We start from the raw sequence: 21,187 nt of genomic DNA on the forward strand, positions 1-21,187 counted from the left end.
TTTAAACAGAGTGCACTACCAAGCAATGTCCAGGGTCATAGATGCTCTTGGTAAGACTAAACCTTACAAAAAAAAAAAAATCTTAAAAATCAAAGATTGAATGTAATCATGCAACCCTCTTACTACTGGGTATACCCACTGTGTCGCTTATCAATTTATTGCCTTTCTGGAATATCACTCAAGGCATCAAAGTTAGACTTATGATAAATATACATATAATGAAAGGACACAAACTGCTATTCGACACTACTACTGGTAATGTCTGTGCTACGTGAAAGCACCTTTAAAAAGAGCCTATGCGGCAAGAGATAAGTGTCTAAAGATTCAAAATGAATCAACAGTATTGGATAACAATATAATTCTCAACTCAGAAGCTGCCTCAAGATTAGGTGCATCTTCAGTTAATGTAACAGGAAAAAAAGGCAATGGATTTTATTTTATTAATTGTATCCACTCATAAACTGACCTAAGGCCACCAGATGTGCAGACACAACAAGTTTTCTTTTCTTTTTACAGTTCTTTAAATTGTAGGATGATAAAGGAATAGATCTATTTAAAAACAAACAGCTATTTCATCTATATTAAGAGGTGGCACCGGGCGTTGGGTTCACGTTCTGAGTGGCCACCTGTGGTGCAACTTCAATGATTCGTGGTTTGTCTATAATTCTGGCCGTGCGGTTGCCCTTCTCTACAATGCCGATAATCCATGCTTGGTGACCTTCACCGTATTTTGGAGACTTGATCTCGGCACAGAAACGTGCTGCCTGTTCTCGTGGTAAACAGATGAGGAGGCCTCCTGCAAAGAAAAAAAGCAGAGCATTAAAACATCTGATTGCAAAGCATTTCAACCTTGATCTGCCAAATCCCTATTTAGACAAGCACTTGGTGACTTCAGTGGATTCTGTCGAACTCCAAGGACTCCAAGAGAAGACACGGTGGAAGTCTGAGCTCTTGCTTTACAGAAAGAAGTCTGTGCCTGAATTCAGTGTTTAGTGGGTATGTAAATGAAGCCAAATACACACAAAAGATGTTGGCAAAAGAATATCATACTGATGCCAACAAATGACATACTGAAACAACACCAGCATTGTAAACTTCCAACAGAGGACTGCGAAGTGCCTCTACACAGAAACATTTTGGATAAAGGTCATATGCAGATACCTATAACCACATATTGGTAGCAGCTGATTCTGCAAGTAATCCCATTGCCTGCAATGAAATCATTCATCAAAGTAGGGACTACTATCGGAGAATGCAAGAGGCAGAAAATTAAACATAGGCTTGATCCAGTGCTCCCTGTGACAGTCCTTTTGACCCCTCTGTTGGGGAATTTTCTAACCTTTTGCAGCCTTTCCCATAAGATTTTTTTCTCAGGGACAACTGAAAAATATTTTATTTACTAATGAATGCTTTTCAGAAGCAGCACAATAACTAGTTAGCAAGCTTGCCATTCAGTTATTAAACCCAAGAACACTTCCATTATAAGAATCCGAGAGCACAGAAAAAGGTGGCTTAGCAAGTGAATTACTAGAATGAGTTTCATTGTCAGCTCTGGCACAAATTTTTAGGGGGCTCTGACCAAATCATTAATGTTTTGGTGCTACCCTTTATCACTAGGGTATTCAGATTTTCTATATCCCTTACCTTTTTACATTTATGCTATGTTGCAAAGGTGTGAAGCACTGCAACACAGAGCAGCAAACTCATCTGCAACCTCAACGCATTGTACACTACATGAGGTTTGCGCAGCTCGCGTCTGGACACTGTGCTGTATTCTGACACACAGCAGCCTCTTGTAAGGGCTGTTAAAAATATCATCTCCCGTTGGAAAATGTTTGGAGAGCACAGGCAAGAGAGTATATTCATGTAAACAGGAATGTGGGCACATGCTGAGGCTTGCTTACTCTTAAAAAGAGTTATTTGACTCAAAGTCTCCTCGACCGGGCGAAGGGCATCAGTCAGCAGCACAAGTCGTGCCACCAGCTCTGAGCCAACCCTGGGGGCAAAGGGCCACCTGCTGAGCCAGCCACCCTGGGCTTGGTGCCACCTCCTCTTCTGTGGCCCTTGGACAGCTTCTTAGCACCTTGGGCGCCTTTATGTTTGCTTTTCCAAGCAAACAGTCCTCTCGGTGGTGACTAAAGACACTTTTAATTTAAGGCATGAGGAAGAAGCAGCTAGTGAACACGAGGAATTATTTATAAGGATACATGGAAGGGTGAAAGTTATTTTTTAGGTTCTATATGAAGCAAATGAGTGTGCCATCCAGAAAAACGCCTACCTCTCTCAGAGATTTCAGAACATAACATCCAGGTACTTCCATCAAAAACAACAAAAACCAGAAACTTGAAAGACAGTGTTTAAGCTACTCCAGATGTAACAGACAAATCAATTGCAAAGGAATTATGTGCCATTCCTGTGGAAGGCTCTAAATCAAATTGAAGAGAAACATACGTCATGGTGCAAGTGAGTCAGGGAAGAGGTTTACAAGTGGTAGTGCAGAGAACGTGCTAACTAGCCAGAAGGGAGGAGTTGAAGTGTGGTGAAAAAGGAAATAAGAAGGAGCACAAGAATAATCTTCACTCAATTATCGTTTCCCCACACACTCTCTTTCTGCAATCTTCTGTCACTTGGACGCATACCCTGTTAACATTCTTTGGCAAGAACAGAAAAATGTACAAAATCCCAGTTTCCAATCAAAAATCACTTCCCACCTGCTGGCTGCATCCCACAGTTTGATCAATAACCCTTAACAGAGGCTACAGGCTACCTTTGATCAGTAGTAGGATACCTGTCTGCAGGGATTATAATTATTTCTCTGGTAGACTGACCAGTCTCTTGAACCCTTTGGGTAAGTCCTTAAGGTTTTCCACTATGTATTCTAGTCTAGTCTATTCTATGTTACTGGCATTCCCAGCTGCTCTGTTTTTTGTCCCATGGACAAATACAAGGAGTCTTCACCTGTGCAAGATCACAGCCACCAGGAGTTAAAGTTGTTGCAACGTTCCTGGGGAAAATGAAGCAGCATTTCATGGTGTACCAAGTTTTTGAGGTCTGCATCAGCCACCGCTGAAGAGAAAGCAAACGGACTGCAGATGGAATGAACAAATAGCTGTGGTGGTTTGAGAGCTGGCTGCACCCTTCTTTTGGGGGTTGAAAGGACACAGATACTTGGTATCTCTCCTGGCATACCTTTCTAAAAATCTAAGGGGTTTTTTGGTAGGAGGTTTTGAATATTGTTGGTTTTAACTGTTCTAGTGCAAGCAGGGAACTGGACAGAAAACTTCAAAAGCAGACTAGACAAAGCTTTGCAACTAAGAGCAGAGATACAAACAGTTCATGAATCAAAACCACGTGTCCTTGCTCCTGCTAATGGCTCTCTCCCACAATGACTAACAAAAGGATAAGATCATTGGCCTTGCCTCTTGTCAGGCACTAACACAGCCCTTCTTTTCTACCCATCTGCCTATTTCCACCAAATCTGCAGAAACACCACAGTGTTGAGATACTTCTACTACACTAAAAAAGTTGGCCCACACCAGTCAACAGTTTATTAGGAGAGGACTGACAAAAATACACACATGCATGAATAGCCCATATAGAGTAACTTTGTAACTCATTTCTGCAAACAGCCAGTCTAATAAACAGAATTAAGTCTTTTTGAAACTAAATGCCTGATTGCAACTTACCAAAGAGTTAGCTACAAGAGAGAGCAAAATAATGTTAAACTGCAATTTTAAGAAAATACACCATAAGCAAGAGTGCCTGGAGGATGGAACAGATGACATAATAGATCTTTCCAACACTGGCTTTTGTCAACAGGTGCCCAGCAAATGCGCACTGGAAAAAACACAACAGTCTTAAAATCCATTCAAATCGTTTTCCAGCAAATTTCTCATTGCCTGCCCACTCTGCTGAAAAACATCTCCTCACACATGAAGAAGCTACAGACAGAGCATTTCTGGAAGTTTATGACAACAGAGAAAGAGTGTATCTATAGTACACTCTGAGCAGCCCCCCAAAAGGCATTCTCACAACTGGATAGAGGCAGAGCAAGCCACATGCTCGCCTTCATATAAATCAACCCCATGACATGAAGTGCACAAACATCGTGGGTCTGAATGCTAACGAGCCATCCCAGCATACCATGCCCCAGCTAATACACACTGCTGCAATGTATCAGGCTATCCAGCGTAAGCCTAAAGCCTGTGGGACTGCAGTTATACAGCTTTCAGACCAGAGTTATTCTGTCCACGTGGCTACGGATCTTTCTAATATTTGGCAGACACCGCCCTGTAACAAATCCCTATAGCCACCTCTAATGTGAGAAATGCAACGCTGTGATGAACTCAAATATACGTGTTCTGAGGCACCCAAAGTTCACAAATAACCAGACATGTCTTGCTGTTTTTTTCCATCATCATCTATGTACGTTGAAACGCAAGCCACTCAGCATTTCAAAGACACCTCTTGCTCTCAATCCCAGAAGAGATTCTGAAGTCGACTGTTTTCTGCTTCCAAGTACTCTCACAGCAGTGCACACATCTGCACCGTTTTACATTCCTTCAGTGAAAAGACAGAATTGGATATCCCCAGGGTGCAGGATGGGCAGCTCTGAAGACTCAAGCACTCAGTCTGCAGCTAAACCATTCCCATGCCAACTGCTATACAAACCTCTGCCACAGCCACTCACCTGAAAGAGCATCCTACAGTTCCAGCTCTGTGTCCATGCTATTTTTTGGACTCTTCGCAACTGATAACAAATGCTACTAGCACTTTGGTTATGTGGACTCCTGGGTAGTAAGAATCTCTCTGGTGCCACCAACCTTATTGACAAGGCTTGCCAAACTGCCACCAGGTATTTCTGGTCTCTGCTGCCTGATACTGGATTTGAACTCTTGAAAGGGTTCATATGCCATATCCTATTACAGATCATCTGAGCCATACAGTCTCTGTAGGACAGAGCGTCTGTTTAAACACAGATGGCTAAGGAACAATTCTGCAGATCATGATTAAGTTGTGTATTCACTAGGGGAAAAGTTTATGGCTCTCACTGTGATGCTTCTTTCCAGATCTTTGGACTGTTTTGCTTCAAGGGGCCCCCTCTGTTGTGAGCTGCAGAGAACTTGGATGATACTTTTGGAGAGCAGGAAGAGAGGGTGGAGAAATGAGATAAGAGAAAAGACAGATTTTTTGCTACATCTTCTCCATTTCCCAAAGAGAAAAAAAAGTCAGATTAAAGAAGAAAAACAAGATGGAACAGGGCAGAAGGTTCAAGGGGAAAATGAAGTATAGAGACTTCCAGCAGAAGACACTGATCATGCTAGTCAGCAAAGTGGCTTGCACTTAGTAATAAGGCAACTTTCAAACATCAGAAATTCTTATCACCTGATGACTGTTTGAATGCTTATCTGAAATGAACTTGGTGTCTGTAGTCCAATTCTCAGTACACGTCTGTTGTATGCACTGTCACTGCAAGCAGCAGCTTTATTAAATAGAGAACTCAAGCAATGAATGGGTTGGAGACCAAATTCTTTTGTTTTCTTTTTTTTGCTGCTAGTCGTAGTCCCTTGAAGTCAGATTTCATAAACATAAGGGAGAAAATCTATATTATTGGATGTCTGTATGCTGTGGATAGAGGTGGCCTCAGTTGCTGAGACCGGCCCATTCAGCACTACACTTCACACATATTCATGAGAAACAAAACACCACTCATTTGAGTGGCAAACCTACTGCAGGTGGCTTTACCTTTGAGAAACCTGTGTCAGCTGTGCTGGGATTTTCAGACATCCACTGTTCTGGAGTTAACAGCTAAGAGAAAAATAGGTTTCAAAAGAATTCAGAATAATCTCACTAACTCCAAACTGCAAAATGTTCTAGATACAGCAAGGGTTTCTATAATAGTGTTTCATACAGAAGTAGAAGGCATTCAGAATAAGATGGTGGTTTGGAAGTTAGGCTGAAGAAGTTAATTGTGAACAGTTGTGTGGCTAATGCTCATTAAGGTTGGCTATATGCCAAACCAACTGTGATTCTGAATGCAAAGCACATGATTTGTACGTTTGAGAAGTTATTAAATTCTAACATGGAAGTGTAAGGAAGAAAGAGGGTGGTACAACTGTCACCTACCTGAAGTCTCCGGACAAGTCCCGTGCATGAGGCCAAACATATTGCCACAAGCCTTACTGACAGCAGCCATCTTAGCAAGAACAGGAAGGTTATGAATAACAAAGGACACCTCATTTCGCTGCTGCTTGGCAAGGTTTTGTGCATGCCCCAGGATTCCAAATCCTGTGATGTCTGTAGCTGCATGTGCATTGAAAGTGTGCATGAGTCCAGCAGCTACAAGGGGGGAGGAGGAGGGAGAGAGAAAAAAAATTAGAAAAAAGTTATCAAGAAAAGCAATGCTTCAACAATATTGTGCAGTTTGGATGAAGTTGCATACCTTTAATTTGAATCAGGCTGGGTTACTGTTTAAATTAAGAAAAAAAATATGCTTGAAGGAACTGGAATTCACCAATACTGCATGCAACCCTTAAAAAATTCAACTTGTATTTAAGGTATTAAATTATGCTGAAAAGCCAGCACAGAAGGTGTATTTGTCAGCATGCTCTATTAGACATGTGCTACTAATTTATATTAGCAGTCTAAGAAACAGGGGTTTGCTCCAGATTCAGACTTCCCAAAGTTGAGGGCCAGAGAGGTTCTGAGCTCAGCTTTGCTTCATTAAGGGCAGGGACCAGACCCATCCTGGGTCGGTTTTCTCACACCTCTTTCCCTGACACTCCGTAAACCTATCACATCAGAACTTAAGTTCTGGACACTTAAACTTTAAGAGCTTAAGAACAAAGCCTGCAGGTTGTGGGGGAAGGGCCCCAGCCTCCCCACCTATGCATTCATTAAATTCTTGGGCATTTGCAACTACAGAGCCCTGGGTGGGAGAAGGGCACCCCTGCATGCAGGACAATAGCTCCAGTTAAGAATATTTAAGTGTTGTTAAAGGTGCCTGACAAGAGTGAGTGGAGAAAAACAAAACCAAGAATGCTTTGCCCTTCTTTGGTGCTTCCCAATACATGAGCAGGACCCTGGTCATTTATTTTTCCTGGAAGACTTTGTGAAAGAATGAAAAACCAGTGGGATGACATAACAAATACCAAATGAAAACTGAATAAATGGGAGAAGAGATATTTAACTATCCCTGTTCCTTCAACTGAGAAGTAAGGAAACAGCTAATTCAATTCTCTGCTCCTCCAAAGATACTTTGAACAAAGAAGGGAAATCCTGGATTAAAATTTCTAGGGTAAAAGCAGAACCTTCCCCCTACCAAAATTAAAAGGAAAAAACCCAACAAAACCACAAAAACAGGAAAAAAAACCCCAACAAACTAGAAAAGAAAACATGTGGTACATATTCCACACTTCGGGAAGCACATAACATGACAAAATTAAAAAAATAAAAATTTAAATTGAAGCATAGAAAAATGAAGAGCTTTTCTATTTTATTCTATTTTGAATTTTTTTAACCTTATTACAGTCAGGCCCTCACAAGGTCTCTAGGCACAGAAGATAAGGAACAAATCCAATGTATTTCCCTTTAAAACATCCTCTAACTCACTGGGATGTTACTCGCATCACTCATATGAGTCATAATCATCTCCAGCAGCATTTGTGTTTTTGCTGTATAATTAAAAGGGGGCGTTTGATTTTAATTTGCTTGCTTCACAAACACTGAACAGCAGAAAGATGGGGCAGCAGGAAGGGATAAAGCAGCTGTGTCATATTTCCCCACAGCAGTGAAATGAAATTAAGTATGGAATTGGAAAAACCCACAACCTTCCCTCTGCTCCCCCAACACACACATCTCTTCTTACCTGTTCTGTTCAGTCGTGCCATATTCATCATTGCTTCCTGGTATGCTAGTTCTACATCTTCTTGTGTTACCACTAGTTTGATTTTATTCCACTTTTCTGGCTAATGGATGAAATAAAGATGATTCTTTTAGATTTTCAGCTGTATATTTTAAAGCACATCCTTACTACTTTAAAAAAACCCTTCATCCAAAATGTACTACTACTTTTTTTTTTTTTTAACTCAGATAAAGAGGAGCAAAAGGTTCAACAGTCAGAGGCATGTGCCTTACTCTGCTGTACCTAAGCGAAGTTCCATTTAAAGATCTATTAGGCAATAAGCACCTCAAATCTTGCTTTCAGCAGCAGAGTGGAGTGGAATAACCTACCCTAGGGCAAAGAACTCCTTCAAGGCAACTCTCTGGCTTGAACTCTGCGGCCAAATGAAAAGAACTTTGTTGCTGGATGTTGAGATTTGTAATCTCTGGCTTCTTGGTTTTTTAAGAGAAAACTCTTGATTTCACATCTGGACACTGGACACTTTGATCAAGAAAGGCCACTGATATCCACAAGTCGAGGTCGGAGGAACGTATGCCAAGGCAGGATGTAATCACTCTAGTGAGTTAGGATTAAAGCAGTTTCATAAGCTTTACAGTTTAATACCAGCATCTCCTTCCACCCATTCTCCAGTGTCTTGTATGGACTCATGCCTCCATCACATACTAAGCAATGCTTTTCATCCCAAAAGGCTCTCAGAACAATTTAGGAAATGGTACCTTTATAAAGGGCAATTGTTTCATTCAAAGCTGAAGTAATTCCAGATCCAGAATAAAACAAAGCAACCATTTAGCTCTTAAGAGCAATGCTACAAACTGGTTTAATTTTCTTCTTTTTTTTGCAATGGAAATAAAATTACAAAGAACTGAAAGTAAACAAAAAATAGGATTTTTGACACCACAGTGCTTACACTGCCATTCCACAGACTAAATGCATAGAACAAACTTCTTACTAAACCAAAGGTGCAAAAACTACTAAGAATTGGTATATGATGCTGCACTAGGGAAGGATCTTGTCAAAGAGGCTCTTATCCTTAGCAAATGAGCACTGACTTTGAGGGGTGTACGAGAGAATCCAGAAATGGCAAGAGGGGGAAAGAGACTGGTCAGCCAAAACAAAATCATTTGTTAAAGAGCAAGGAAGTATAGCAGTAAGATCAGAGCTTCTGAAATTAGGCTGAACTGGGTCTGACCAATTAAGTAAGAGAACAAGTAAAAAAAAAAAAAAAATTTTAAAAATGAGGCTATTAGAGAGGGGACAGAATAGTGATTATTCTTCCTGTGGGTATGACTGAAAAAAAATGAGCAGTCATTCTGCCTTAGTTTTCAAAAACACAGTTCTGAGGCTGATCATGGGATGGAAACCAGTCAGATGATAGGAATGAAAATCACAAATGAGTTGGGAGCAGAACTCAAGGCTGAGGCTAGAAGAGCCACAAACACAGGTAGGATACAAATCAAGATGCAAATTCCTCTCCACTATAGCAATCAGATACTGGGGTTAGTAGAGAGGAAATAAAGGCAGCGAAGTTCACAAAAATCCCCAAACAACTTTTAAAAGCAAGCTTAGATTTCCAAATGGGAAGTGTTTAGAGGCAACAGCAAGAGCTAGAAAACCCCTTCTAAAGGGGCCCCTCACAGCAACCCCTTTCATGCTTTTTCAGCTGAAAGAGGAAAAGGCAAAGGGATGCCCGTTCCCAGCTGTGGACCAGCCTAATCAGTCCACATCATCAGCCTGGCAGCCACAGACAGCAAACAGCTTCATCACCCCTAGCACACCCCTGACCTGGTCCCCTGGGGCCCTGACGGGGCCCAGCTCCCTGCAGACTCTTTGCAGTCTCTTCCTTTGCACCCGATAGCAGCTGCTGCCAGCAACACAGCTGGGGCTTGGCTGCAACAATGCTGGCAGCAACCAAGCAAGGAGGACAAATTTTGCCTCCATTTGGATCGTCCTTTCACTTGTCACCAGGAACTCATTTGCTACTGCTCTGTTTAAATACCTCAGCTTTTAGTAGTTGGTTTTTTTTTTTTTTAATTTGTTTTGCAGCCATGTATCTCTACACTCCAGCTTTCCTTTCTTGCCTACGCATAAACTTGGTGCACTATGTACCTTCTCCCACAGACTTTTCAATACAAATTCCCTACTGAAATTTGATTTATGGGTGGATTTGTGATGGGTAATTCTAGTTTCACTTTCCCTACTCTTTCACAAAACAAAGCTGAAGAAAAGGCACCACAGCTACTCAGAAATTTTCCCATCACAATCAAAGATATATGCGGTTTACACGTAATAGGAGGATTGATTTCCTTGCTGTCCTCATTTTTCAGACCAGAAAGCGTTTCTGGTTGACAGTCAAGGAAATTAGAAGTACTTGAAATATGCTGAAATTCAGAATATCCTTAATTTGCAAGTCTGTTTGTCAGTACAATAATAGATATGTTAAGAAGTAAGATTATGGCCAGAAAACATACTATAAAATTGGTGTCTTGTTGTTTCACTTCATTTTCATATCAAGATTATCTGAGGCCCTGATCCTTATATCTGATTGGAAAATGCAGGATTCTGCAGAGGTCAAAATTGCTAGGCCAGACCCTATGAAGAAGGCGAAAAATATTTTTTCTTGTTGCTCATGCTTCTGACTCCAATGAAGGTTTAAGCTGGTTCTCTCCCACTTCTGCTAACACAGGCTTTGTAATTAGAATTCATCTGACAATGTAGTGGCCAACAGCCAAGACAAAGTAGATTCCAGCTCACTCCTCTGCCAGTCTATTGGCTCAGTAGTCCCAAAAGTACAAAAGATGCATCTTTTTAAAGTGTAAACTGAGCAGTTATAATTCTGAAGACACGTACTGGGAGCCAGACAACATAAGCAGATGCCAATTTTGCAGTCACTTTTCAGTTCACTAGTTACATTTTTGCCTGAAGTAACAGATGGAAGTATGTCTACATACACAATGGTGCTAGAAATATTCTTATTGAATGCGCAGGGTAATACATGTGAAACGCAGATATACTTCCATGTACACAAGCAGAAAGCCCATGAACACAGACAGCAATCTTGGCCTAGTTGCCATCAATAAGCTTTTGCCAATTACTTTGGCAGGTGGAGCAGGGCATAATTTTACCCAGGGTGCTAGTCTGTTGTTCTGTTAGTAAACAATTTTGTTTATTACAGCAATGCCTGAGAACTAACTAAGAATTAGATGCAATTAAGATGGGTTCACTAAGCACAAAATAGTAAACTGTCTCGATTCCAAGAGTTTTGCACATAAGCAGGTAATGCTGACACACCAAGGAGGAAGGAGATGAGAGAGGTGGCAGATCATTCCCAATTGAGCCCTCAGTGTACTTATTGCACTGCTGAACTTTGTCATTTTAAGGTTTTGAGGGAATGAGGAAGGTCACCTTTAACTCACACCCCTCTTCCCTATTTCTTTTTTTTGCAGTGTACTTACAATATCTAGCCACTGGTGTACAGCTACAGCCACTTGTGTTCCCAAGGGTTTAGTTAATACAAGCACATCTCCCGGCACTGCATTGTCTGGCCTGAAAACAAAGAATTCATATATTAATTACATAGCAAGATTCACACACGTTATTAGGAATAAGTGCTGATAATTACATTTTCACAGACCCATGTATCTTGTTGCACAGTTAAAAAACTGACTAATTGCAGAATTACCCTTTGGGATTCATTGCCATGGGATATTATTGAGCAAAAAGTGGCAAACTTATTTAGAAGTGCTAATCTTTCTTTCTTGGAATGTAACAATGCTCGCAGTCAGACACACACAAAATTACATCTTTTCTTTCATCTTTCAATTTACTGGAGACGTAAGATAGGATAGGGAAAAAAATTGACCTTTGTTACTTCAGGGTATAAGATAACCATCATTAGGATCACAAATTCATTTGTATAGTGTAACATGCCACAGTGGGACATTCAAAATCAACTACTGTTAAATGGACAGAATGCTGTAAACACAGCAATTCTGGAGTCCTCTACAGCCACTAACAGGATAATTGGGACATGGTTTAAAATGTACGTATAAATATGACAAATTTATGTCCCAAAAGAGTCTTCAATACCTTTAAAGGTTAGAAGCATAACTCTCCTGTCAAAAGGAGAATAGGATCAAAAGATACTGAGGGGTGGGGGAGAAGTAAAAGGACATCCTGTTTAAAAAAGCAAGTATGTACAAAAGAGATGTGGCATCTGTTGAGTGGTAAGGACAAATGCAAGCAGGAGAAGGTACTGCTTTATTCATCAGGAGACAGATTAGAAGATCACAACACGGTATTTAAAGGATTTTTTACTGTATCCCTTCAGATCAGTGCCTTTGATTGTTTAGCGATTTAACTTACATTATAAATTCATTAGGCTGACAGACTGTCGTGGCCACTCCTCCTAAAACAATCCAGGGATTTAACACTGTTTGGCCACCAGTAACAGATGTTCCTGCCTCTTCTGCTGCATCTTTGAAACCCTGGATAATTAGAGGCATCACTTTGTCTCTTTCCTAGAGATCAAAACAGAAGTCAGAGTTCCATACACAGCAGTGCTTGTCATTTCAAGACTGGTCCAGGGCTTTTAATCCCTCAAGCCAAATGCCCTCATGGCAAATAGTTCATGACAGAAAAGCCAGCCTTAGGAAGAGGTTAGCCTCCTGAAAATTGCATGTTATCCCACAGAGCTATGGTTTTACAGCTCTTTGTAAAAGAGGTGAAGAGACACTCTTACACTAAGAAACATTCTTCAAAAGGTCATATAAAAGTAAAGAAATCAGAATTCTGGAAACTCAGAACAACTATCCTGCTGTTGCAATCAGGTACAGTCACAGCAGCGCAGTGCAATAAGGCGAAGTTAAATCAAGCTGCATTTGGCCTCCACTAACCTGCAAAATTTCAACTTACTTTCTTCTAAGAATAAACATCCCTTTTTTGCTAGAGCAAAACAAACATGCTGGTCACTTCCACCAAAAAAAAAAAAAAAAAAAAAAAGAGAGAAGAAAAAGAAAAAGAAAAAGCAATCTATTTCAGTTTCTTCTGCTGCAGAGAGATGTTACAAAGCTGGCATAAGCAAACCAGAAGTAGCTAACCAGATTGATACATGAATTGGTAATCAAATATGCCTTGGAGCAATATTGTCCTGAATTGACAGAAGCAGGGACCCCATTCTGGTTGAGATGAAGGTATTAGCAGCAGCAGATTACAGTGCCACAGAAAACTGAACTTTTAGCAAGTGACTTCAGAATGTTTATGAGGCAAGACCCATACTATGAACTGAGACATCCAATAAAAGTCTCCTCTTTGAAAGGGTTCAAACTTTGAGGAGAAAATATGCTAAAGGTAAATACATTCTAAGCATGTTTAGCTGTTTGGATCTTCCTTCAAAAGCAAGTACCAAAAGTCTTACCCTATCTGTCATTTTATTGCTGATTCCAAGGAGCATCAACATGTTGTCGCATTCTGTGACCCCCATGGCATAAAGGTCACTTAGGACATTGGCACACGCTATCCGTCCCTGAAAAAGACAGACAGACAAAAAAAATTCTGCAGGACCATTTGTGAATGTTCAGACAAACACCTGCCATGAACAAAAAGCTTCCAGCACGAGTTTGCACTCTGAGACAGCTGCTTATTCCACAGGCTCCTACATTAAGAAACCCAGCCAAAGATGTGGTATGATCCATTTTGTGCAACGTGCCCATCTAAAAGTGTAGATATCTGTTCCCTTTACATGTAAGGGGAGAATTCATCCCAGCTCTCTTCGTCAGCATACTCTCTCACTGACTACATAGGAATCCCACACTGAGTTTAGACTGGATGCCTAATTTTAGAGGCTGAAGTTAAGCTTGACAAAGTCTAGCTTTGATAACCAGCTCAGTTTACTTTATCTGAAGTGTTCTTATTAACTTTATTCCAACACAAAACTGTACACACTGATGAAGACGACCATCAGATATAATTCACAACTGCTAGGAAGCTAATCCGAAAAGCGTACATTGCTGTACCTCTTCTGCATCGGAATACGCAGGAGACAGGGATCTTGATGAGAAAGCTGTTCCTCTGCAGTATCCTGGAGGCCACCCATGTCTATGCTCCTAAATTTTTAGGAGAGTACTATTCTTCCCAGAGGATACAGTTGAGCTGCCAGCACACAGCCACACTGGGGTGCTTTTTCTGTCAGGAAGTCAGTAAGAAGCTGTAAGCAGAAGACAGCGTGTACTGGGGATTAAGGAGCTCAGGGCTCCCAGAAGCTGGCCTTGTCACTGCTTAGGAGCACGCACAGCTACTGAGGGGAGACGTCGTCTGTCCCCTGCCACTTGTATGGTGAGGGAGATATGCCTGCTCTATCACTTGTTCAAACAACAAGATAAGGCTGAATTTTGCTACAGCGCATACATTTTAATTGACTTTTGTGTGCGTGAACATCTCCACTAACAAAAATTTGTCCAAGAGACCTAGTCTTCTGTTGAAGATTCCTCTAAGAAGTCTTGAAGCTGACAGGACTGAGAAGGGATCAATTGGGTCACATGAGCTTAGCTACTCTACTTTTGCTAAATTAATGAATCCGAGTGAGGGTTTGTTGGGATGTGGACCTAGCACAGATGAGACATTGAGTTTCCTGATGAAGATGCAAAACTTTGATACAGGATCTGCTCTGAGGAATGGCAAGATAATTTTAAAATACAGGACAAATTCTGTTGTGTTACTCTGGAAGACTCCATGCATTTTATTAAAATTGTTTTAGGTATACAGCTGCAGAACTGTAACCAACATCTGGTTTTATGATTGTAAATCTGTGCTTATCATAAAGTTCAGTGGCAACATCACCATGATAAAAACAACAACATGCTGATTTGACACAATTTGGGACTACAGAAAGATGCTTTAGCTGGAAGATAAATTGGGGGGGAGGGAGGGGGGGGGAAAAGGTAATCTAAACACATTTCCACCATCTAATCACACAGTCTAATCACACATCCAGGATTTTTGCAAAAATCAGTATTTTCAGGGAGTTACTTTACTTGCTGATGACATGAAATAACATCTCCAAATCACAATTAAATATAAACTAGTTTTTCATAAATTAAAGAGCTTCCAGTGGCATCAGGGGTATCCCTTATATTTGGAACTGGAATATGTTTTAATCATTTAAATCTTAAATGATTAAGAGAAGAGCGAGCTGTGTACCGCATGGTTTGATGGATATCGGCTGTTAAATTTCTAGACGTTTAAGAACACTAAAGCCTGCCATTTTCCTTTTCTGGAAGGGACTATCAAACCATTCTCCACTATCTTCAGTATTTACCAAGCAAACTGCTGGTTTATGCCCTCTTTGGAATGACGGATAAGTTTTTAAAACCAGACTGACAACAGCTCTCTATTCTACTAGTCAGAGGTCAGTCTAATACCTCTTTCGCCAACTGGCAAAACCACTGCGGAAACAAATTCAGGGGATCCAAGTCTCAAGTCTGAAGTAGCAACGGGAACAATACATGGCTTGTGAACACCAATAAACATGACAGGATTCACAAACGGGTCAACCTAGCTGGGTCCCACATGCTACCTGGCTGCTTGCTTAGTCCCCCCTGAAACACAAGTATCTATGTGCAGTACTAAGAACTATTTATAAGGGCAATGCATGGAGTATCAGACCCCTTGTCCCCAGTTTTGAGTGAAGGTTCTTCTTAAAAGGGCACAAAAAAGGTCCCTGGAATGGAGGGGGAAGGAAGTCCACTCTCAAACCAGCCAGTTTCCTGCTTCCATTCTCAAAAAGGTGCCTCCACAGTGCCACAACAGAGGCCAGTACCAGTCCTGTTGCCAGTGGCTTGATACTTATTATGAAACCTATCTTCAACTGCTTGTAACTTTTCCAATGTCAAGCCATTGAAGTTGAACAGTCCTACGCTGGACATAGATTTTACAGGCGTACATCCTAGTGATACTTCAGACAACATGGATTGCGTTTTTTCAAGAACAAAGCAAAAGAGGAGGGGAAAGGGAGAAAAGAAGGAAGAGGTTTTTTGCAAATAACTGCAGAACTTCTTTTTAAAATAGGTAGTGACAGAGTGAAAGAAAGATTCTTTCTGAAGCAAAAATCTGAAGTTCAGCTGAGTCCACATGCAGTTTTGCCTTCCTCAGCTGTTTTCCAGTCCCTTCTGTGACAGCACCCAGCTTGGAGTCCATATGCACTTTTGGCTTTCCCTCCTTGCTTCCTCTCACCCCAACTAGGAAGACAGATCAGATAAGGAGCTGCAGGTAGACAGTGTGCTCAGAGAAAAAAAAAAAAAGAGACCCTAAATCAGGGAACATCCACCCAAAACCAGGCTAGAATTGACTAGGAAGGAGACAGAGCAGAAGAGCAAGAAGCAGAGCACGTACTGTGTGCGATAATGAGAACAGAGACTGGTAACAACAGGCATGGGTCAGGGGGAGTCTAGACTAAAAGCAGGGAACAAAACAGCTGGAGAAACAGAGCAGCAGCAGTCTGTCTTGAACAGAGGAGTCCAGAGCACGCTCCTTTATACAGCCTGGACACAAAACTCCTAAGTCTCACCATTCCTCTGCTCTTAACAACCATCCATAAACCCTGTGGCAAATTGTATTTGACTGTCCTCCAACTGATGTTGCTCCACACAAGAAAATAGCAATCTATATTGCCCCCAGGTACTCTAGTCCCCAAGCGAGAGAGAGGTGCAAGTAGAGGATCCAGCAGCTCCAACTGCAGGTATCATCAAGAAGGCTTGTGACAGAGTCCCTGTTCTCAGCTTTTAAGAAGAAATAACACATCTGTAAACAGATTAGGAAGTGGTAAGCCACCGCATTAAAATGAATGTTGACAAGAAGGAAAAGTGAAGGACTTGAAAGTTAGAAAACACCAAAGTTACAGCTGCTGGTGCATCTGGATCACAGTATAGACTGTAACTATCATGCAACCACTAAAGCTGGACTAAGGCCAAATTTACATTCCACTCTTACCACACCGGCCTAAACCTCATCTGGGCACAGGCTCATCTATCCACTCCTGCGGCATCTCAAACCCTTTGTATCTCCAAACAAAATAACCCTCCTCCTTCACCATAGCCTTCTCACACTGTCCCTTTTAACAAGTTTTTGTTACAAGGTGAGAAAAGAGAGTTTCTCAGCTGATGAAGTTGAACACGGCCCTCCAACAACATAGATTTTTTTTTTTTTTAATTATTTTTTTTATCCCGGTCCCTGACAAGTTCCCACATGATGTTAAAGCAAGCCACTTGAATCAAATTTCTCAGGATAGCTCAACAACTCTATACTCCAGAGGCCAGCCTGAGATCTTGGCTGCTTGGTTTGCAGAAAGAGAGCTCTTCTGGAACAGAAATCAAAGGAACTAGACTTGCATACATGCACAACACCTGGTCAAGCATGCTAAAAAAAAAAAACAAGTCGGTCCCAATCTCAAACTGTGTGTCCAAAACCTACCTGACAGGTCTCACAGAACAAACGAACCAAAACCAGCAAATAAAGCATGCAATCATATAAACAGCAGTAATAGCATGCCTTAAAGCAAAGGAGTCACATTCAAATCACAGGAAACATGAATTCTAGCATTTCTTAACTTTCATTTAATGAACACCTCCTGTAGAATTCCTTGCAGCTTTATTAAGTCCTTCTTTTAAAGTTCATTTGTTTCCCCATGACCTTCTGTTCAAGTCAATACTCATCACCACCACACATAACACCACAGAGGAATCTCTACTGAGAGGGACTAAATGAAACACAGATACAGAAGGAACCAAAGTCAAAGCACACGCAACTTCCAACAAGTCATTTCAACTCATCCATCTGCAAGTGGAGGTAGTACGATGGGAAAACTGGTGTTGACAAAGCACTCTGAAGTTGCCAGGTGCAATTGCCAACTACTGTCATTTAGGCACTTCCAGTTCTAACATGCTGCATCGTCATTTCAGAACCTCAAAAAAGGCCAATTACAATGTGGTTCTGCTCGTAAGTGGAGTTTACTGTCTGCTGCTTCACAGACAGCTCTTTTTCCCCTGCTTTTGGGCTTTTCAAGCCAAATCCCACAGAACAACAGATGGAGGGAAATTTGAATTGAAGGTGGCAGTTCTCCCAACTTTCACCTATAGAAAGCAGCACTGCAGCATTCCTGGCCGACATCGAAAGGATTACAGGATGAAACTATGCCTTTCCCTCTTCACAGGTATTTAGGAAAGACTCTCAATGCAATTAATCAAACAATTAGCACTGCACATCTAGAAGAAACAGTCAAAATTGCCATCAGATTGGTAAGTGAGAAGCACAAATCAAATCAGCAATATAGCTACCAATTAAGTTAGCCAACTTACCATCATATAAGGATCATCCACAATAGGATAAATATAATCTGTCGTCTGGACCAACGACAAACCTCCATGTCTTAATGGAATAACGCAAGTGTCCATCCCAATTCCTGCAAAGACAGAATCCATCAGTGAGGTAACTCTGCCCTTAATTATCTGTTGCTCTTAACAAGAGAACTTGTAAAACATGTCTGTGAAATACAACTCACAACACTGCCTAAACAGACATGGCAAATTCTTTCCTTAGAGAAAGCACATAGCACAAATAAGAGGAAAACCAAGCAATGAATGAGAACTCCTGACTGGAACAGAACAGAAGTGTAAATGGCTGAAAGCTAAACTACAATGTTCTACATTTCTTTGCAGCATAATAATAGTGCATTAAGAACATCTGTGCTTGTATGTATGTAAATTTAAAGTTAAGAGGAACTATGTAAATTGATATTGTCGAAAGCAAATAGGTTTCCCTGTCACTCTGATCTCAACAAAAACATAATGACAGTTTTAAAAGGACATAGCCTCTCATAAAGGGCATTTCCTCACTTCAGAAGGAACAGAAAGAATGCCACAAGTCACAGCCTAGGCCCTTGGTGAAAGATGATTCATGCACTTGGAGCTTCTTCAACTGTGTTAACCTTGCCTTACTTCCGTGAGGCTGAGAGACAGCAAGACAACCTGCTAGACAGGGAAACTCCTTTGAGAAAACCAGAACACCAAGCACAGTCTTTCCCCTGACAGTGGATATTTCAAACAGAGTAAGTGATATTAAAACCTCCAGGCGTTTGCTGCAATGCAAGAGCCCGCACAAAAGTGCCACATGACAAATCACAACGTGCTAGCTGTGCCATGCTCTCTGTCGATGTCCTCGTGCCTTGTGGCAATGGCAGGTAGCTTACCTCCTTCCTGGGCTGGCAGCGAGATGCCTAGAATTACTTTCCATACCTCCACAGGGCAAGAGTCTTCAAACAACCAGTTTTCAGGGAGCAGATGCTACACATTAACTTCTCCCCACGTATTAATGAAACACACTACCTAGAAAGTGCTACAAGTCAGCATTTGCCAGTACAGGGATGGAGAAAGCTGCTGTCATCTGAGATCCCACTGAGGACACCAAGGAGAAGGTCTGCAGGCAGTAGGTATATAGGTGGAGAGGATCTTGCCTCTCCTGCCTACGGAGGCAGATCTTGCCTCGAAAGAGAAGGGATACCGACAGAAGCTCATGAGCAGTAATTTAGGGTTGCTCATCCTCCACAGAAGCTACCAAGCTACTATGCATCATGTCCAGCATCTCCAGGGAAGTGCATATAAGCAGTTACAAAGAAGTGGCTCACGTATAGGAGCTGTTTTGCCCTCAGTTCACCTATTCATGCCATAATGCTGCAAGACTGATTTCACTTGTGCGTTTTCCCACAGCTTCAGTGAAAGTGCTGCTTGACAGACAGGCCAAGGGGCCACGACAGTCCTTCTGAGGCTATGTTTCTGTTCCACCAAAAAAGGACTGTCTAAATAAGTGAATCTGTTCAGAGAGGTGACTGAAAACAGTGATTTCCAGGTCCGTAACAGCTCTGAGAATTAGTATCAAACTTGCAGTTTCTTACTCATGGATATACTCACACCCGTATTTAAGATTGCTCTGGGTAACTCCACTTGCAGAACTAAAAAGGAGTGAGGTTGAGCCTGCTATTGACAATTTCCCTCTTGACTGCATCTCAAAAGCATGGTGCATATGCACAGGCTGTGAAGTTACCTGCCTATCCCTTTCAAGCACAAGACATCAGAGGCAAATAACACCAAACTTATCCGAAGACACATTTGTTAAAGGGATACTCACCACAAAAGCATATTTTTAAGAGACCTGAACTCTCCACTTTCTATTACTAACAGATTTCCTGTTACATAGTATCACACCTACATACTGATGGCACTAGCCTACTTTTTTACCTTTTCGTATAGCTGGAGAAGAAAAATCTATTAGCAGTTCCATTACTGTTTAGAGCCTGTAAGTTTATAAGAGGGGAAAAAACCCCAAACCAACAGCCAGATAATTAAATCTAAAACAAACTACTACTGATTTTAGAAATTTGCCAAACTGAAATGCTGTTGTGAACAACTTATTTAATTTGGGAAAAAAACCCATATAAATATTTAATATATATAACCCATATAAATATTTAATTTGGGAAAAAACCCATATAAATAGCAATTTGGGGATAAAAGAAGCTGGAAGTGTCCTTCATCAGGGAATATTAAATTATAGTGCCACCCCAGCTCCACACACAATTACTGCTTAGATATTTCATACAAAGATCACCATTGTTTAAGCAAGAACACAGGCTCCTTACTAATCTCTCTCTGAATTCAATCTCTACCAGAATAATGGCTTGCAACCTGTTAGCCAGCTAACAGACAATTAGCAATGTTAAAATAATTTTAAATAAGGTTATTGGACACTAAATTGATAATTAAATAACTTCAGAATAAATACTACATTGATATTCCTAAATTGAGGAAAAAAATTCATTCTGCACTGCAAAGTAGAGATTGAACATGCAGGGCTGAGTAAATAGACAAACAGAATTAAAGGTGTCATTAAACATATTATCTACATTCATTTATCTATATCAATATTAGGTAGAGTAGCTGGTATCAAAATACCTACGTTTGCCCTGTTCCCCGTGTAGGTGGCTTGTGCAGGTTGTTTTCCCTTACTGCTTGCATCATTGTGCAAATACCAAAGAGAAAGTAAAGCTGGCAAGAACACAGAGGTCTTGGAAAGACAGCCTTTCCCAGGCAGCTTCTACAGGTGAGCAAAAAAGTTAGAGTGGGGAACAACAAAAGGACTGAAAGGAAAAATGACAACTGTGAAACAATCAGCTTCAGCTGAGGCTGGGAGCAAGAAAGTTTTCTCTTGCTCACTTTCTCTGACCCAGGAACAGAGGGGAGG

The 21,187-nt window shown here is 41.1% G+C and overlaps 1 protein-coding gene across 2 annotated transcripts in view; it reads right to left on the reverse strand.

The window, feature by feature from the left end:
• SEPHS1 (selenophosphate synthetase 1) overlaps positions 1–21,187 on the reverse strand; it is a 25,169-nt gene continuing 3,982 nt past the window's right edge. For both annotated transcript variants that reach the window (XM_075525645.1, XM_075525567.1), the window contains exons 3-9: positions 18,250–18,353; positions 13,317–13,424; positions 12,266–12,420; positions 11,356–11,446; positions 7,868–7,967; positions 6,127–6,339; positions 1–796 (exon numbers count right to left, since the gene is read on the reverse strand). In XM_075525645.1, the coding sequence (XP_075381760.1) occupies positions 582–796; positions 6,127–6,339; positions 7,868–7,967; positions 11,356–11,446; positions 12,266–12,420; positions 13,317–13,424; positions 18,250–18,353 (986 nt within the window). In that variant the 3' untranslated portion in view covers positions 1–581. The remainder of the gene's footprint in view (positions 797–6,126; positions 6,340–7,867; positions 7,968–11,355; positions 11,447–12,265; positions 12,421–13,316; positions 13,425–18,249; positions 18,354–21,187) is intronic.

The sequence above is a fragment of the Mycteria americana genome, chromosome 1 (assembly GCF_035582795.1).
Source record: "Mycteria americana isolate JAX WOST 10 ecotype Jacksonville Zoo and Gardens chromosome 1, USCA_MyAme_1.0, whole genome shotgun sequence".
Classification (NCBI taxonomy): domain Eukaryota; kingdom Metazoa; phylum Chordata; class Aves; order Ciconiiformes; family Ciconiidae; genus Mycteria; species Mycteria americana.